Below are 17,201 nucleotides of genomic sequence, written 5' to 3' on the forward strand. Positions count from 1 at the left end.
TAAATGCGCTTATTTAATGGTTACAACAGTATAGTAGGCTTACAGACTCTCTATTTGTACAAATTTCTGCACATTCATTGCCTCTTGGCTTGCCATAATGGAAAGCCAAGTGGTTCAGAATTACGCTATAGATTAATCGCGTTTACAGCCAAACGCCGTCAAATACGGCGTTTTAAACCGCATTTGACGGCGCAAAATACGCCGTTGTAATTACAAACGGCAGGCTGGGCCTCCCCGTCTACATTTATAAGGTTTTATAACCTAGAGGTTCCCCCTCTGCAAGCTAAGCTGCTTTCAGTCTAAAAATCGGTATTGTCTGCCCCGAATGTGTCCGGCCCAGAATACCGAAATGGCTTGAGCAACGCTCGTTTATAGATCGCGCAGCTCTATGGGCAGTGTGTAAGACCCACTATATTCATCAGTCCAGGCCGGGGTCGCCCTGACTGAATAAAATACCATCACTATAACTGTTTCTTATAGGATGCTACATTATAGGAATGATGCTATTCTAGCCACTCTTCCGCTGGATCTTAGCATGCACGGCGTTTTACACTGTTTCCCCTAGCGTAAGACTTACGCAGCACGAGAGTACCTCTCGTAAGAGAACGTACTCGGTTACTAACATAACCTCGGTTCTCTCTAGAGAGGAAACGAGTACTGCGTATCTTGCCGTGCCTGCGCGCGCTCCGGTTCGCTCCGGCGATGAAAAACCGGTAAGCTAGCCTTTCGATGCTATATTTATAGCCCCAGGCCACGCCCGTTTCGGCGGGACGTGACGTATTGGGCGCGAAGCGCCCCCATTGGTACTGACGTCACGATAGGGCCTTATCGATAGGCTGCTGCAGTTGCCGCAGGGCAGCCAATAGGCGCGCAAGCTGTCTCGCCTATGTCTGCATGCTGCCGCAACGCGTTTTACATTATTTCAAAATTAAGGATAATTTTTGGGCTTCAGTATCTCGCGGAAAAGAGATTTTCCCCTAGCGTAAGACTTACGCAGTACTCGTTTCCTCTCTAGAGAGAACCGAGGTTACGTTAGTAACCGAGTACGTTTTAAACCGTATTGGACGCCGTAAAATACGCCGTTGTAATTACAAACGCCGTAAAAGACGCGCGAAATACGTCAAAGACGCCGTATTTGACGGCGTTTTAGTGTGCATGGAAAGCGCCGCTTTTTACGCCGATCATCTCGCCATATGACGCCGTAAAAAACGCCGTTTTGGTTGCACAGAGCGCGCGCTATTTTATGGCGTTTTGCTTATAGTAGGCTATAATGAGACACGCCCACTGATTTCCACAGCCAGTAAGTTTGAACTGTTCTCTCCCAATCAATGATGAACTGAGTCAGACCAGACGAATTCAGGACGATCATTTGTGGTAATCCAATTCTTATGCTCAGGAGTTATTAAACAAGGAAAAGAATCCAGGTCGTATTGGCTTAACTCGGCACATTTCCATCTAAGTGCTGAATAACACAAAATATTGATATAACCCATAGAATGCCCTAGGAATTTGTGTGTTTTAAATAGGCCTATTTGAAAAAAAATAAGACGAATGTAGCCTATTTTTTTGCTATTTCTAAAAAATGTGGCAGGTTTGTTGGTACAGTATGTCTATAAGCTTCTCCTTCCAGAATTAAATAGTGTTCCGATTTTTGTAGGCTAATTAAATTCGTGTTTTATTCATATTACATTGATTATATAGCCTATTCATTAAATAACATTATTACATTTCGTTATATCCAATATATTTTTGTAAAATGAAGATTCAAATATTTTGCCCTTTCGATCGTCCAGTTCATAGTGAAATAAACGACTTGAAAAAAAGTCAACCGTTTGTGGGTATAGAAGTTCAGTGAGTACAAAGCCGTTTTTAAAATACGAATTTTGAAATAATTTCCGTCATTTGAAAAGATAAAACATAAGGTGCAAGGGGAGCAAACTCAGCAAATGACAATAAATAAATAAATAAATAAATAAAAATAACATAGCCTAGTTATTTCTTTCCCACATTTGAGTCATTATTCTTAAAAAGAAATGTAAATTATGCTTGCAACACTAGCTGTAGGATAATTGGCCTGGATGAGTGTGATTGGCCTAATATATTGTCCCAGACCGGCATTAAATAATTCGTGAATATTTGTACAAATTCGTGGCTTGACAGAGTTGGAAAATTGACAGTTCTGTCGATGTTTTACCCAGGCAGGGTTAGTTAAGTAAAACTAAAACTATTAAAAAGTTTACTACTATTAGTTGAAAAACTTAAACTAAACGGAAATGAGAAATGTTTTTTTTTTTTTTTTATCAACAAACTGGATTCATTTAGTTTTTTTTTTTGCCACCTTCAACCGACGCGATCTTCCATTCATTAACCGACAAGATTATGTTAAATTAAATTAGAATGAACAAGTGACTGTGACCCATTAAAAATACCCCCAAATTTTTTTCCCAGGGGTTTGTTTTAGCCTGCATGTAAAATAGCAGCAACAGAATAGGGGGATTCATCATCGTATTCACCTGTAGTGCTTCTGTGAAAGCACTACAGGTGGGCGGGGGGTGGATCCGGCGACTCAAAACGGGGGTTGGAGGTAACGGAACAAAAAAAAATTACACTGCCTACGTAGCTTCTCTGCACGGGCGGCGCCAGAGAATTTTTAACGCATGTGCTGAGGGGGTGCTAGATCATTGACAGGGGGACCTGCGCAAAACTTTGCCACTAAATATTTAATATTCAATTATTTTAATGATCACAATTAAAGTTTTATTAAATTGAACAAGCGCAACATTCAGCATTCAGCACAATCAAATATTCTAAAAGATGTAGGCTATTATTAATAATAATGTTATATCAACATAATATCTCTTTATTTCGACATAATATGTGTGCGTGCAACAAGCAAGATGTGCATTTGTAAATCCGGTGACGCGTGCATTGATTTTTATTAATAAACTAGTGTTTTCTGACTGTCTGCTGCAAAGACAGTCAGAAACTATCGTACTACTATCGCCATCTCCGTAGTAAAGGCGCCTAGAGAGAAATGCACATAATGGATTACATAATCAGAGAGTAGCCTTTTTCTTTTTTTTTTGAATTTTGAATTATTTCGTTTAAAGACATTTCAAGCTTTGTGTATTTGATGTATTTCTCATGTCTGTGTGAGGCATACACTGAGTTTCGTTAAGTTAGGATGAGATGCGCTCCAGTTAACGTGCAATGCAAGTGACCGCGCCGGCGCCTCCATGATTATATTGTCCGTTATATTTGCTTCTTATTCATTAAATCCAGGCAATTGGTTGATGAAAAATTTATTAAAATTAAGATACAATTTATACAAAACGAATTTCACTTTAAAGAAAGGCTTTCTACAAAACAAAATTTAATGAAGTGGTCAAAATCATGTCTGAACCACTCCATGTCTCATATTGCGCATCCTATCTTACTCGTGCTGTTCACTTTTCATAAATCAACATAAATGGAAAAAAATAACATTATAATATTTTAACAAATATTAAACTAAATGCGCTTATTTAATGGTTACAACAGTATAGTAGGCTTACAGACTCTCTATTTGTACAAATTTCTGCACATTCATTGCCTCTTGGCTTGCCATAATGGAAAGCCAAGTGGTTCAGAATTACGCTATAGATTAATCGCGTTTACAGCCAAACGCCGTCAAATACGGCGTTTTAAACCGCATTTGACGGCGCAAAATACGCCGTTGTAATTACAAACGCCGTAAAAAACGAGGGAAATACGTCAATGACGCCGTATTCGAGGCGTTTTAGTGTGCATGGAAAGCGACGCTTTTTACGCCTCGCCATATGACGCCGTAAAAAACGCTGTTTTGGTTGCACAGAGCGCTTTACGGCGTTTTGCTTATAGTATAATGAGACACGCCCACTGATTTCCACAGCCAGTAAGTTTGAACTGTTCTCTCCCAATCAATGATGAACTGAGTCAGACCAGACGAATTCAGCACAGATCATTTGTGGTAATCCAATTCGTATGCTCCAAAGGAATTATTAATTTTATGGATTAAAATAATCCAAGCTAAATAATAAACTGAAATTAAAGAAAATATTAATGAACATTCAAATCAATAAAGCAAAATTTTGTTTATGCCAAGAGCAAAGAGAAAGAAATCGAAGAGAAGAGTACTTAGGCATGCGCGAACGCACGGGACACAGTCTAAGCACAAACACGTAAACGAAGAGGAGAGATTCGCGATTGCACTGAACACGTTTTAAGTGCAGGCATATTCTCTGAGCGAGCCCAGAGAAAATTCTTACAAGAGCAGCGTGTATCTGAGAGCGCGCGCCCAGTGCGCGCGAGCAGAGAGATTCGCACTCGGCACATTATATTCCGCGCGCGAGCAGAGAGATTCGCGCTCGCGCATTATATTAATGAACTTTCGCGCTACAATAATGCGCTCTCGACATTTGACAGGAAAATAAACGCCATACTGGTCAGCCATGGTGCCCGTTGTAGGCTACACTCCCCAGTCCCTTGACTCCACCCCCATGTCAATACAATGCCATAAAGTGAAACGCAAAAGGAAAACGGTATAGTGAGATCAAACTTGACTGAAATGCATTTTAAGAGGAGCATAGCAAATTAATTTATAGGTGGGCCCATGGAAAAGATCACTGTTGCTAAAAATCCGTTGCAGAGATAAAAAAAAAAAAAGGAAGAACGTACTCGGTTACTAACGTAACCTCGGTTCTCTCTAGAAGAGGGAACGAGTACTGCGTAAGATATCTTACGCTAGGGGAAAATCCTTTTTCCGCGAGATATTGAAGCCAAAAATTATCCTTAATTTTGTAATAATGCAAAACGCGTTGCGGCAGCATGCAGACATAGGCGAGGCAGCTCGCGCGCCTATTGGCTGCTCTGCGGCAACTGCAGCAGCCTATCGAGCGAGGCCTGGCGTGACGCCAGACCCAATCAGGGCACTTCGCGCCCGCTGCGTCACGTCCCGCCGAAATGGGCGTGGTCTAGGCCTATAAATACCGCTCGCAGGCAGCTATTATCTGGTTTTTCATCATCGAAGCAACCAGAGCGTGTGCATGCACGGCAAGATACGCAGTACTCGTTCCCTCTTCTAGAGAGAACCGAGGTTACGTTAGTAACCGAGTACGTTCTCTTACGAGAGGTCTCTCGTACTGCGTAAGATATCTTACGCTAGGGGACCCAATGCAAAACGCCGTGCATGCTGAGATCTGACACCAAAGACCCAAGGGCGAAAGCCCGGGGTACATATAGTGCACAATCACTCAGGGAACTCACAGGGAGTCCGGGAAGAGGGAGGGGCGAAGCCGCACTCTTCCACATATGGCAGCGTCGCTGAGACGCGAATTTCATACAGACAGGGTACGGCCTGAACTGATGGGGGAATGTGGGTCTTACACAGTCTGCCCAGGCACATCTCGTGCTGCTACTTTTTACTGTCGAACATTGAGCTGTGCTCAGTAGACGCAGCATTCTGAGCTGATAGCATCAGGTCAGATAATACTGGTAAACTTAGACCGACAGCAGCCTGGCCTGCAGGGCGGGAACCTCTAGGTTATAAAACCTTATAAATGTAGACGGGGAGGCCCAGCCTGCCGCCATACAAATATCTTGCAAGGCAATCCCACTTGACCAGGCCCACGAAGAGGCCATGCCTCTCGTGGAGTGCGCTCTGACACCCAACGGGCACTGCATGCCCTTGGAGGCGTATGCCAGCGCTATAGCATCAACTATCCATCTGGATAGGCTCTGTTTCTACGCGGCTAGTCCCTTAGAACGCCCGCTAAATGAAACAAAGAGCTGCTCCGTCTGTCTGAAAACAGACGAGCGAGACACATAAGCTCGTAATGCCCTGACTGGGCAAAGGAGGCTTGCGTCTCTTTCCTCATCAGGGACCGGTAGGGCTGACAGGGAGATAACCTGCGCCCTAAACGGTGTGTTGAGGGATTTTGGAACATAACCGTGCTTAGGTTTGAGTATAACTTTTGAGTCATTAGGCCCAAACTCCATGCACGCCGCACTCACAGAGAGCGCGTGTAGATCCCCTATGCGCTTCACTGAAGCGAGAGCCAGCAAAAACACCGTCTTGAAAGACAGGTGTTTCAAATCAATTGACTGTAAAGGCTCAAATGGCGCACCTTTCATGGCTTCCAGAACCGTAGAAAGGTCCCATACGGGGACTGAGGGAGGTCTGGGAGGATTCAGTCTCTTAGCCCCTCTAAGGAAGCGGATGACTAAATCGTTCCTTCCTATTGACTGACCAAGCGTTGTTCCTGAGAACGCTGCTATAGCCGCCACATAAACTTTGAGCGTGGAGGGGGCCCTGCCCTCATCCAACAGCTCTTGTAGGAAGGAAAACACCTCCGTCACACCACAGTCTGTGGGTGACACACCACGGGCTGTGCACCAGCCCGAAAACACTGACCATTTCGAGGAGTAGAGCCGTCTCGTAGACGGAGCTCTAGCCTGCGTGATCGTGTTTAATACTCCTTTAGGGAGTCCAACATGTACCCGTTGATGGCCCAGACATGAAGGGACCATAGTTCCGGGTGAGGATGCCAGATCGAGCCGTGGGCCTGTGAGAGGAGGTCTCTCCTCACTGGTACTGGCCACGGGGCAGTACTTGCTAACTACATCACGACTGGGAACCAAGGTTGGTTTTTCCAGAACGGTGCCACCAGCAATACTGAGCATCCTTCTTCCCTGATCCGTTCTATCACCTGAGGCAGGAGAGAGACGGGGGGAAAAGCATAGAGCGGGCGGCGGGGCCACACATGGGCCAGCGCGTTCCTGCTCTTGGAGAAAAATTCCGGACAGTGAGCGTTTTCTTGAGACGCAAACAGGTCTACTTCCGCTCTGCCGAATTTCTTCCACAGCAGTTGGACTGTCTGTGGGTCATTTCGAGGCAGTTTATGTGCAGGAGCTTTTCCCGTTCCGACCACTGGCCGAAGAACGGTCTGCCCTCGAGCAGCGCTCCCCATCCCGAGGTGGACGCGTCCGTGGACACCACTCTCACCCTCGAGGAAGTCCCCAGGCTTACACCTGATTGGTACCAGTCGTTCGCTCTCCAAGGTTTCAGAGTTCTGATTGACCCTGAGGCAAAGCGAACCGGATGCCCACGCTCTGCGTGGGACTCGCGCTTTCAGCCAAAACTGCAGTGGGCGCATGCGGAGCAGGCCCAGCTGGAGCACTGATGATGCTGAGGCCATGAGACCTAGCATCTTCTGAAATTTCTTGAGCGGGACAGACGCGCCGCAGCGAAACGAGTTCGCTGTGCGTTGAATGTCTACCGCGCGCTGTGGTGATAGTCGCGCTATCATGGACAGCGAGTCCAATTCTGTGCCCAGGAAAGATATCTTCTGACTGGGTGACAGAGAGCTCTTCGCCCAATTGACACTGAGACCCAAATCCTCGAGGTGATCGAGTAAAATGGTCGTGTGTTCTATGAGCACTGCGCGAGATTGCGCTAGAATCAGCCAATCGTCCAAATAGTTCAGTACTCGCATGCCTCTCATTCTGAGGGGTGCGAGCGTCGCATCCATGCACTTCGTAAATGTACGGGGTGCCAGGGACAAACCGAACGGCAGGACTGTGTACTGATATGCCTGGCCCCCGAAGGCGAATCTCAAATATCGCCTGTGACGTGACGCTATTTGTATTTGAAAAATACGCGTCTTTCAGATCTATTGACACAAACCAATCTCCTTGGCGAATCTGCACAAGGATTTGTCTGGTCGTGAGCATCCTGAACTGTCGCTTCACAAGCACTTTGTTCAGTTGCCTTAGATCTAGTATGGGTCTGAGACCCCTGTCTTTTTTCGGTACCAGGAAGTATCTGCTGTATAGCCCTCCTTCGCTCTGAACTTGAGAGAGAGGCTCTATGGCCCCTTTGCTCAATAGTTTCGCCACTTCGGCTCGAAGTAAATGTGCTACTTCTGTTTTTACCGTGGTCTCGACGCGCGCCACATAGCGGCGAGGGCGTCGGCGAAACTGTAGCGAATAGCCTCTTTTTATAATGTTCAGCACCCACTTCGAAACCCCGGGCAGCTTTGCCCATGCGTCCGCATGAATAGCTAGGGGTTGAATACGAAGCGCGCTCCGCTCGCTCAGCGATGGGGAGGCTTCGGAGTGCTGTAACACAAGCGTCGCGCTCGTGACATTTGAGGCATGGGGCGCGCTGATAACAGCGGGCAGATTGCCCACGCTCGACTCCTCTGCGGTGGTCAACCGCGAGGGGGAGGGCTGGGCGGTTCCCGTAGGAACTGTCATGTCTATGTGTGGATGTGGGCGCGGGACAGCGGGCACATTTACCACACTGAAAGCATCGTTCGCTTGAGTGAAGCGAATGCACGTTGGTTTCGTTTTTACAGAAACCGTGAGACATGCATAACGTGGTGTTAGTGGGCACATTCACCATGTTTGAAGCGCAATCGATCTGAGTCGATTCATGTGCGCGAGCCCTGTGTGACGGGCTGTGCTTGTGTGTAGAGATGGGCACTGGGCAGTGGGCATTCTTTCTACACATAAAGCACCATCGGCCGTGGCCGGGACACCAGAAAAATTCACACTTATGGGATTTATCTGGGTAGCCGTAAAAACGGCGTTTGTGTGCAGGCAAGCGGGTGACAGAACCGACTTGTTTACTGCAGGATACACTGGAACAGTCACATTTACTGGAACTGAACGAGCGAGAAGTTGCCATAGAAACAGAGAGCGTCAACATGCTGGCGTTTATTGCAGGCCTGCGTGCATTACAACAGGCTTGTTCACTGCAATATTGACATTTCCAGTCGCCTGAATTCCAGAGGGGAATGGGAAATGTATAGGAAAAAGGAGGTTGGTCCGTCCGCAGCGGGACCAGAAAAACTCCCTTTTTTTTCCTTACGCCAGTGACGCACGGAACACCATAGAAACGGTGTTTGGGTGCAGGCGAGCGGGTTGTACAACGCGCTCGTTGGCTGCAAAATACACATCTGCAGTCGCCTTTTCAGGGAACTGACAGAACGAGCATTGACGGCATAATTTTATCTGCCGGTAGACCCGGGGATCGAACGCGGGTCTCTCGCGTGCAAAAACCTGAGAGTCTGCCACTGGGCCACAGGGGGAGACACATTGTAACTCAGTTAGCGCGAGTATTATAAGAGAGCGTCAACGTGCTGGCGTTTGTTTGCAGGCATGCGTGTATTACAACAGGCTTGCTCACTGCAATACTGACATTTCCAGTCGCCCGAACTTCAGAGGGGAATGAGAAATGTACGAGAAAGAGGAGGTCGGTCCGTCCGCGGGGGGACCAGAAACGCTCTTTTCTCCCTTCGCCAGTGACGCACGGAAACCATAGAAACGGTGTTTGGGTGCAGGCGAGCGGGTTGTGCAACGCGCTCGTTGGCTGCAAAATGCACATCTGCAGTCGCTTTTCAGGGAACTGACAGAGCGAAGCATTGGCGGCATAATTTTAACTGCCGCTAGACCGGGATTCGAACTCCGGTCTCTCGTGAGGAAAACCAATGATTCCGCCACTGAGCCACAGGGGGGAACACAAAGGTTTTCGGATGCACGAGCATATAAGAGCGTCACATGCTTTCTTCGGCGTATGCTTGCAGGCGCGCTTGTATTAAAACAGGCTCGCCTGCTGCAATATTGATATTTCCAGTCGCATGATCAGGGAACTGGGAAATGTATGAGAAATTGAAGGTCAGTCCATCCTCGGAGGGACTAAAAACACACCTTTCTCCTTTCGCCGGTGAGTGACGCATGAATGGGGCGCAGAAGGCAGGGTAGCTTTCTTATAACGTAAAGAAAAACTAACCCCGACCATCCGCTTCCAGCCTCCCTTGTGAGCGGCGCAGTTTGCGCGGCTTGAACAGAGGGAGAGAGAAAGCTAGCCCCGTGACCGCCCGCTCCTGACATCCTCTGTGAGCGGCGCGGTGTGCGCGGCTCGAACAGAGGGAGAACAGGTGTCGTCCCCCAAGCAGGCAAGCAAGGCAAGCGGGCGAACCGGCAAGCTTTGCGGGTTGGGGGGGGGATAATAGCTGCCTGCGAGCGGTATTTATAGGCCTAGACCACGCCCATTTCGGCGGGACGTGACGCAGCGGGCGCGAAGTGCCCTGATTGGGTCTGGCGTCACGCCAGGCCTCGCTCGATAGGCTGCTGCAGTTGCCGCAGAACAGCCAATAGGCGCGCGAGCTGCCTCGCCTATGTCTGCATGCTGCCGCAACGCGTTTTGCATTATTACAAAATTAAGGATAATTTTTGGCTTCAATATCTCGCGGAAAAAGGATTTTCCCCTAGCGTAAGATATCTTACGCAGTACGAGAGACCTCTCGTAAGAGAACCAAAGTTCTTTACAGCAGTCATTGATTTTTTTTATTAATTAGCCTATATCTTTATTGTTGCGCTATTTTATTTATATTTTGTGTTTCTTTATTCTTGTTTTCAAAACTTTTTTTCTCTCAATACTTAATTTTTCTTTTGCGAAATTTTCTTTTTGCAAAAAACATTTTAACTCAATAATTTATTTTTCTCTTGCAAAACTATTTTCTTTTGCAATACTTTAATGTTTTAAACATACATGTGGAATGGAATTGACTCCATCCTGCTGCACATAAATCCTCCATTTGTCTTTTGCGGAAACCAAACTCGTGACAAACCAAATTGCATATTTTTGCTTAGTTTGGGTCTCTGAATACAATTCAGAGTGTTTTTTCCTCCTCGAGTTTTGAGCACCATATTCTCCTATATCATATTAAATGAGACATAAAAGCATCATGTATCCAAATATGATACTCAAACAAATTCAAACTTTTTAAATATTTATTTTTTATATTTTATGCAAAGGTATAATGAACTGTTTTATTTTTATCAAATTTTTTTTTTATTACATATTTCATATGCCTGGCCTTTACAGGGTGTAATAAAAAAAACATACCTTGTCAAGTTTTGACTCAAGTTCTCCATAGTCTCCCTCCACTTCCTCTATTGTGGCCCTGCAAAACATCATACCAAAAATGACTTGATAGTCAAAGTAAACATCTAACAATTTACATGCAAATTTTTAAATAATTTGAAGGAAAAATGTCAGTGAATTTATGCAGCACAAATTTAAAGCCTCCAATTGTTTGCCTTGCCCTTTTCCATCCATTTGAGCAGTGGTTTTCAGTCCCAGTCCTGGGGACTCTCAGTTCAGTTCATGGAGCTCTCTGATGATCCAAATCTGGGGCCATATTCACAAAAAATTTGATCTTACCACTTCTCCTAAATAGCAGTAAAAGTTCTTAGGTAAGAGTTTCCTCTTAAACCCTATTCACAAAGCTACTGAGATCAACTTTTACTAAGGAATGGAGAAAAGTCTTAAGCTAAGAGAAAGGGCGGGGTTTACCTCATTGCTATGGATGATGTCAATGCGCTTACTAACAATGCACACAGTGATTGGCTGATGGGACAGTGATTTAATCATAGAAATATTGTAGAACGAGGTAGCATGTTGCCATATTCAAATAAAGATTTTAAAATAAAAATGTTGCTACATAAAAACTTTAAAATGTACTCTAAGCCTCAATTATCGCCCCTCAAGAACAATTGCAGTGATTTACAACTATAGGACAGGAAGATCTAAATAAACGTATCATTGCATCTAAACCAACATGTATATTAGATCCAATACCCAATGAACTACTGAAAGAATTGTTATCTGTAACAGAAGAACCTCTTCTCAATATTATTAAAGGGGTGGTATAATGCCCTTTTCACAAGATGTAAAATAAGTCTTTGGTGACCCCAGATGTGTATGTGAAGTTTTAGCTCAAAATACCCCAAAGATATTTTTATATAGCATGTTCAAATTGTCACTTTTTGAGGGTGAGCAAAAACGCACCGTTTTGTGTCTGTTCCTTTAAATGCAAATGAGCTGCTGCTCGGCGGAGCTTGCAGCTCACACAGACATGCACTGAAAATGTCAAAAACGTTTAGCCTTTTATGTTCAAACCGGATTCAGACAATGATGGAGAGACTCAAGAAGTGACAACATGATTAGCAAATTCTGTCTTGATAATCTATAAATCGTGTTCAGGGGGCGGGGTTTATGTAAATTCTAGGGTTAGTGATGTCACTAACCCGGGAGGAAGCTTGTGTAGTCCCTACCAGCTAGGGTTGCCAACTAATTCGGGACGTCCCGATTATTGGGCCTAATTTATTTGTCCCGTTCGGGACCTACCTTGTCCCGTTTATTGAGTGCTACGCTGATATGACTGATACAACAGCAACACAACAATTGAGAATGATCACGACATTCTGATCACTACATTCATCATCCAATCACGTGCATCAGACCATACAAATAAACTATAAAATAAGAATTAATTATTCTTTTGGGACAAATAATTTGATTTGCGAACAGAATCCTCAGCTGTCTGATCGCTCCCGGTTCGATCCGGTCTCGCGCTAACGGCAAATCCCTTTCACTGTCCGGCCAGGTTTCTATTTCGGCAAATCAGTTTTGGTGAATTTAAACAACGTGATTATTGTTCATAAGTCCAACATCCAGCCACGCAAGAAAACATGTAATCTACCTGCGGGAATAATATGCTGATGTGATTTGCTGCTCAAGAAACACTGATTATTATTAATGTTTTAAAAAAAGAAGTAGTCAAGATTATTTGATGAATAGAAGGTTCAAAGGAGATTTATCCGAAATAAAAAAGCTTTTGTAACATTATAAATGTCTTTACTGTCACTTTTGATTAATTTAATGCATATTTGCTGAATTAGAGTAGAGTAGGCTATACTTTCTTTAATTTCTTTAAAGTGTATAATGTTACAAAAGCTTTCTATTTCAGATAAATGCTATTATTTTGAACTATGTTTTGTGTATAATGTGACTTTTTTGCGTGACCTTAAAATTCGTTTTAGAATTAAATTGTACATAACCAGGTTAAGCAAAACAAATATGTTTATGTCTGAGAAACTTTTAAACACATACGAGCCTGAAATGACATATACTTTGTGATACAGTACAAATATTTTGAGTGTCCCTTATTTTCCTGTAAAGGAACCACGATTGTCCCACATTTTTATTTTCGGAAGTTGGCAACTTTACTACCAGCCGTTTGTTGTAGTCCTTAAAAAGCAATTTCTTTAAAAGCAAATATCTCCCTTTGCTTTGAACTTTGAGCATTGTAACTTTGCAGATGTTGTTTATGCTCAAACAGCAACATTACACACTGACTAAAGTTTAAAAAGTGAAATCATAATCAACCACCCCTTTAACTTGTCTTTATCTCTAGGTCGTGTTCCAAGACCGTTCAAGTAGGCAGTTATTAAGCCTCTCATTAAGAAACCACAATTAGATCAAAATGAATTAGCAATTACAGACCAATTTCAAATCTTCCATTTATGTCTAAAATACTAGAAAAAGTTGTCCGCTCAATTGTGCTCTTTCTTTGCAAGAAAATTGTATAGCTTCTAACCAAGGCTGTATCTCAATACTAGTTTTACTTGATCTTAAAGGAGAACTCCGGTCAATTTTAACATTGAGCAAATTTTTTTGTAAATTTGGAGTGCTGTCAGTACAGAGAACAACGACAAAAATCGGTGTTGCCTACACCGTGTTATCCTCTTTTTAAAATTTGCACCCTGTTGACTTCAATGGGTCACGTTTTAAATCTGCTTTTAGCCTCTTAACATCCTTGATGTGTCATTACAAGTGCCCAGCCATTGTGAGTGATTCCTTCAGAGTGAACGCGGTGAATCTGACTGCAGTAGATGTGAGAGATAGGAAAAAAATACTATGGAAGTCAATGGGGTCCATCAACTGTTTGGTTACAGACATTTTTCAAAATATCTTCTTTTGTGTTCAGCAGAAAAAAGAAATTCATACAGGTTTGAAACAACTTGAGGGTAAGTAAATGATTACAGAATTTTCATTTTTGGGTGAACTATCCCTTTAATGCTGAGTTCGATACAATAGATCGTCTCGGTTACGTATGTAACCCTCGTTCCCTGAGTAGGGAACGGAGACGTTACATCGGATGACGACGAATGGGGTTTCGCTTAGAAAGCCTATCATCTTCGAGTATAGAAAACGAGCCAATGGCAATGAAATGCCATGGGTCTGCGGAATTTGCATAGCGTATCTCCGCCCCACCCTGGGGGTACATTAGGAAGTACGCTGGCAACATGCAGATATGTCTTCGCTGAGGAGCCGAGACACTGAACTCAGGCGTTCCAGCGGTACAGCGGAAGTGGCAGGGAGACGTAACGACTCCGTTCCCTACTCAGGGAACGAGGGTTACATACGTAACCGAGACGTTCCCTTTCGTAGTCACTCCGAGTTACGTCGGATTGCGACGAATGGGGTTCCCAGTGTAATCATGCCACCTCTCGACTGTCTTCCAGTGCCCTGCCTAAGTCTGAGCTCCCTGTCGTGAGACTGGCACGGACGAAGGACTCCTACTTAACACAGGAATACCAAGGTACACTGGGAAGCATATCTCAGAGGAGGGGGGGGGGGGGGGGGGGGGTCATACACATATGACCCCGGGGGGCTGCATATGGAGAATCACTGGGGTGTCCAGCCGCAGGTGGAATATTTCAACCCCAGGGGTGGCAAGGTGGCTTTCTGAGGGAAAGACACATGCTCAAGGAGGCTTACAGTGGAAATACACATGTGGGGGTCGCCCAGGGGGGGAACCATGCACATGGAGGCACCTAGCCAAGCGCGAAAACTGCTGGTGGCATAACTCTGGCATTGACGTCGTCAGTGCTGGAGGAGACTCAGGGCTCATTAGGCTCACCTGAGGAATATCGCACGTATCCCGTCCGAGGAGAGGAATGGGGAGCAAGCGAAGACACCTGAGCAGAATCTAGTACCGGCTAGTTGAAGCGAGTACATGAGAAGAAACTGGCTCCACTCGGAGATTGTAGAATCTCACGAATGTGTTAGGTGTCGCCCAGCCTGCAGCTCTGCAGATGTCTGTTAGAGAGGGGCGCCATGCGCTAGAGCCCAAGAGGATGCCACACTCCGGGTGGAGTGGGCCGTCACACCAAGGGGGCATGGTCGACCTTGCTGCTGGTAAGCCAAAGCAATGGCGTCCACTATCCAGTGAGACAACCTTTGCTTGGAGAGAGCCTTTCCCTTCAGCTTCCCACCATGACAGACAAAGAGCTGGTCTGAGCACTCTGCAGGGCAGTTAAAACCACTGAGAGGTTCCAAGAGGGAACGAGAGGAGGGCGAGGAGGATTCAGTCTCCTCGCTCCTCTCAGGAACCTGATGATCAGGTCGTGCTTTCCAACGGACTTACCTTCAACTGCGTCATGATGTGCGGCAATGGCGGCAACATACACTTTCAGGGTGGAGGGAGACAGCCTTCGCTCCAACCCTTCGTGCAGGAAGAAAAGCATGACACTGATCGGGCATTTCGTGGGTTCTTGCTGTTTTGAAGAACACCAGTTGATGAAGAGGTTCCACTTCAACGCATAGGCATGTCTCGTGGACGATGCTCTAGCGGAAGTGATGGTAGCCACCACCGCTGGTGGTAGGGTACTCAAACCTGCCTCGTCCCGTCCAGGAGCCACACGTGGAGGTTCTAAAGATCGGGACGAGGGTGCCATAGGGTGCCCCATCCCTGAGAAAGCAGGTCCTTCCTCAGAGGGATAGGCCAGGGAGGTGCTGTCGCGAGGAGTACTAGTTCTGGGAACCAGGTGCGGTTGTGCCAATACGGGGCAACCAACACGACCTGCTCCTCGTCCTCCCTGATCTTGCGCAAGGTCTGCGCAAGAAGGCTCACTGGGGGAAACGCATACTTGCGGAGGCCCCGCGGCCAGCTGTGCGCCAGTGCATCCGTGCCGAGCGTGCCCTCGGTCAAGGAATAAAACAGGTCGCAGTGGGACGAGTCGTGGGAGGCAAACAGATCTACCTGTGCGTCCCCGAACTGATCCCAAATCAGCTGAACCGACTGGGGATGGAGTCTCCATTCTTCAGGGAGAGGCCGAAGCCGAGACAGCTCGTCGGCCGCACGGTTTAGGTCTCCCGGGATATAAATGGCTCGAAGCGACCTCAGATGCTTCTGACTCCATATGAGGAGGTGGCGGGTGAGTTGTGACATACGGCGGGAGCGTAGACCACCTTGTCGGTTGATGTACGCTACTGTCGCGGTATTGTCTGATCGGACTAGTACGTGCTGGCCCCTGAGCAACGCACAGAAGCGGTGCAGGGCTAGACGTACAGCCAGCAACTCGAGGCAATTGACATGCCAAAGGCGCTGGGGTCCTGTCCAGGAGCCCGCGGCAGCATGTCCATTGCACATGGCGCCCCAGCTTGTGGTGGAGGCATCTGTTGATACAACAACATGCCTGGAAACTCGTTCTAAAGGCACTCCGGCCCGAAGAAAACTGAGGTTCGACCACGGGGTGAAGGTCTGACGGCAGGTCGGAGTCACTGGGACTCGGAGCGTGCCGTGTTGCCATGCCCACCTCGGGACTCGATCGCAAAGCCAGAGCTGAAGCGGTCTCATATGAAGCAATCCGAGCGGCGTAACTGCGGCTGCGGATGCCATATGCCCCAGGAGCCTCTGAAAAAGTTTCAGTGGAACCGCACTCTTCCCCTCGAATTGACGAAGGCAAGTCAGCAGTGACTGCGCGCTCGCTCCTGAGCTGCGCGCACATGGCGACCGAGTCGATTTCCATACCGAGAAAAGAGATCCTCTGCACGGGGCAGAGTTTGCTCTTCTCCCAGTTGACCCGCGACCCAGCGGGACAGTCTGGGAAGCTCTAACCAGGCTCCCAAAGACTGTACCAGCAGGGTCATGCGGACCACAGGCGTACCCTCGGTGGTGCAGCGAGGCGGAATGACCGGCCCAGGCGTGGGTGGCATAGCAGCCCGGTGCGGGGGCACGGTCATTAGCCGCGTCCTGCCAGAGGAGGCCAGGGGAGGACCAGCGTCCCACGGGGGCGTGCTCTGGCAGGGGTCTGGCGACAGAGGGGGACGAGAGTGGCGAGGCTCGTGAGCGGCGCGCACTGTCATCCGAGAACTCTGTGTGCTCAGAGATGGGTGAGTTAGTTCTGTCTTTAACCACATTAGGGTGCTGCCCGTCGAGGGACGAGCAGCGGGAATGGGAAAACCAAGGATTCTCCCCCGGCCCTCCACCGGGGGAAGGAGCGGCCCTGCTACCGTCTCCTGAACAGAACTGGAAGCCATCTCTGAG

General features: G+C 46.7%; 1 protein-coding gene across 1 annotated transcript in view; it reads right to left on the reverse strand.

Moving 5' to 3' along the window:
• The window catches only part of acap2a (ArfGAP with coiled-coil, ankyrin repeat and PH domains 2a), a 116,515-nt gene that overhangs the window by 87,996 nt on the left and 11,318 nt on the right, over nt 1-17,201 (reverse strand). Inside the window, exon 2 of the mRNA XM_082174149.1 lies at nt 10,931-10,988. Within this exon, the coding sequence (XP_082030275.1) occupies nt 10,931-10,988 (58 nt within the window). The remainder of the gene's footprint in view (nt 1-10,930; nt 10,989-17,201) is intronic.

The sequence above is a fragment of the Leuciscus leuciscus genome (assembly GCF_965113295.1).
Source record: "Leuciscus leuciscus genome assembly, chromosome: 6".
Classification (NCBI taxonomy): domain Eukaryota; kingdom Metazoa; phylum Chordata; class Actinopteri; order Cypriniformes; family Leuciscidae; genus Leuciscus; species Leuciscus leuciscus.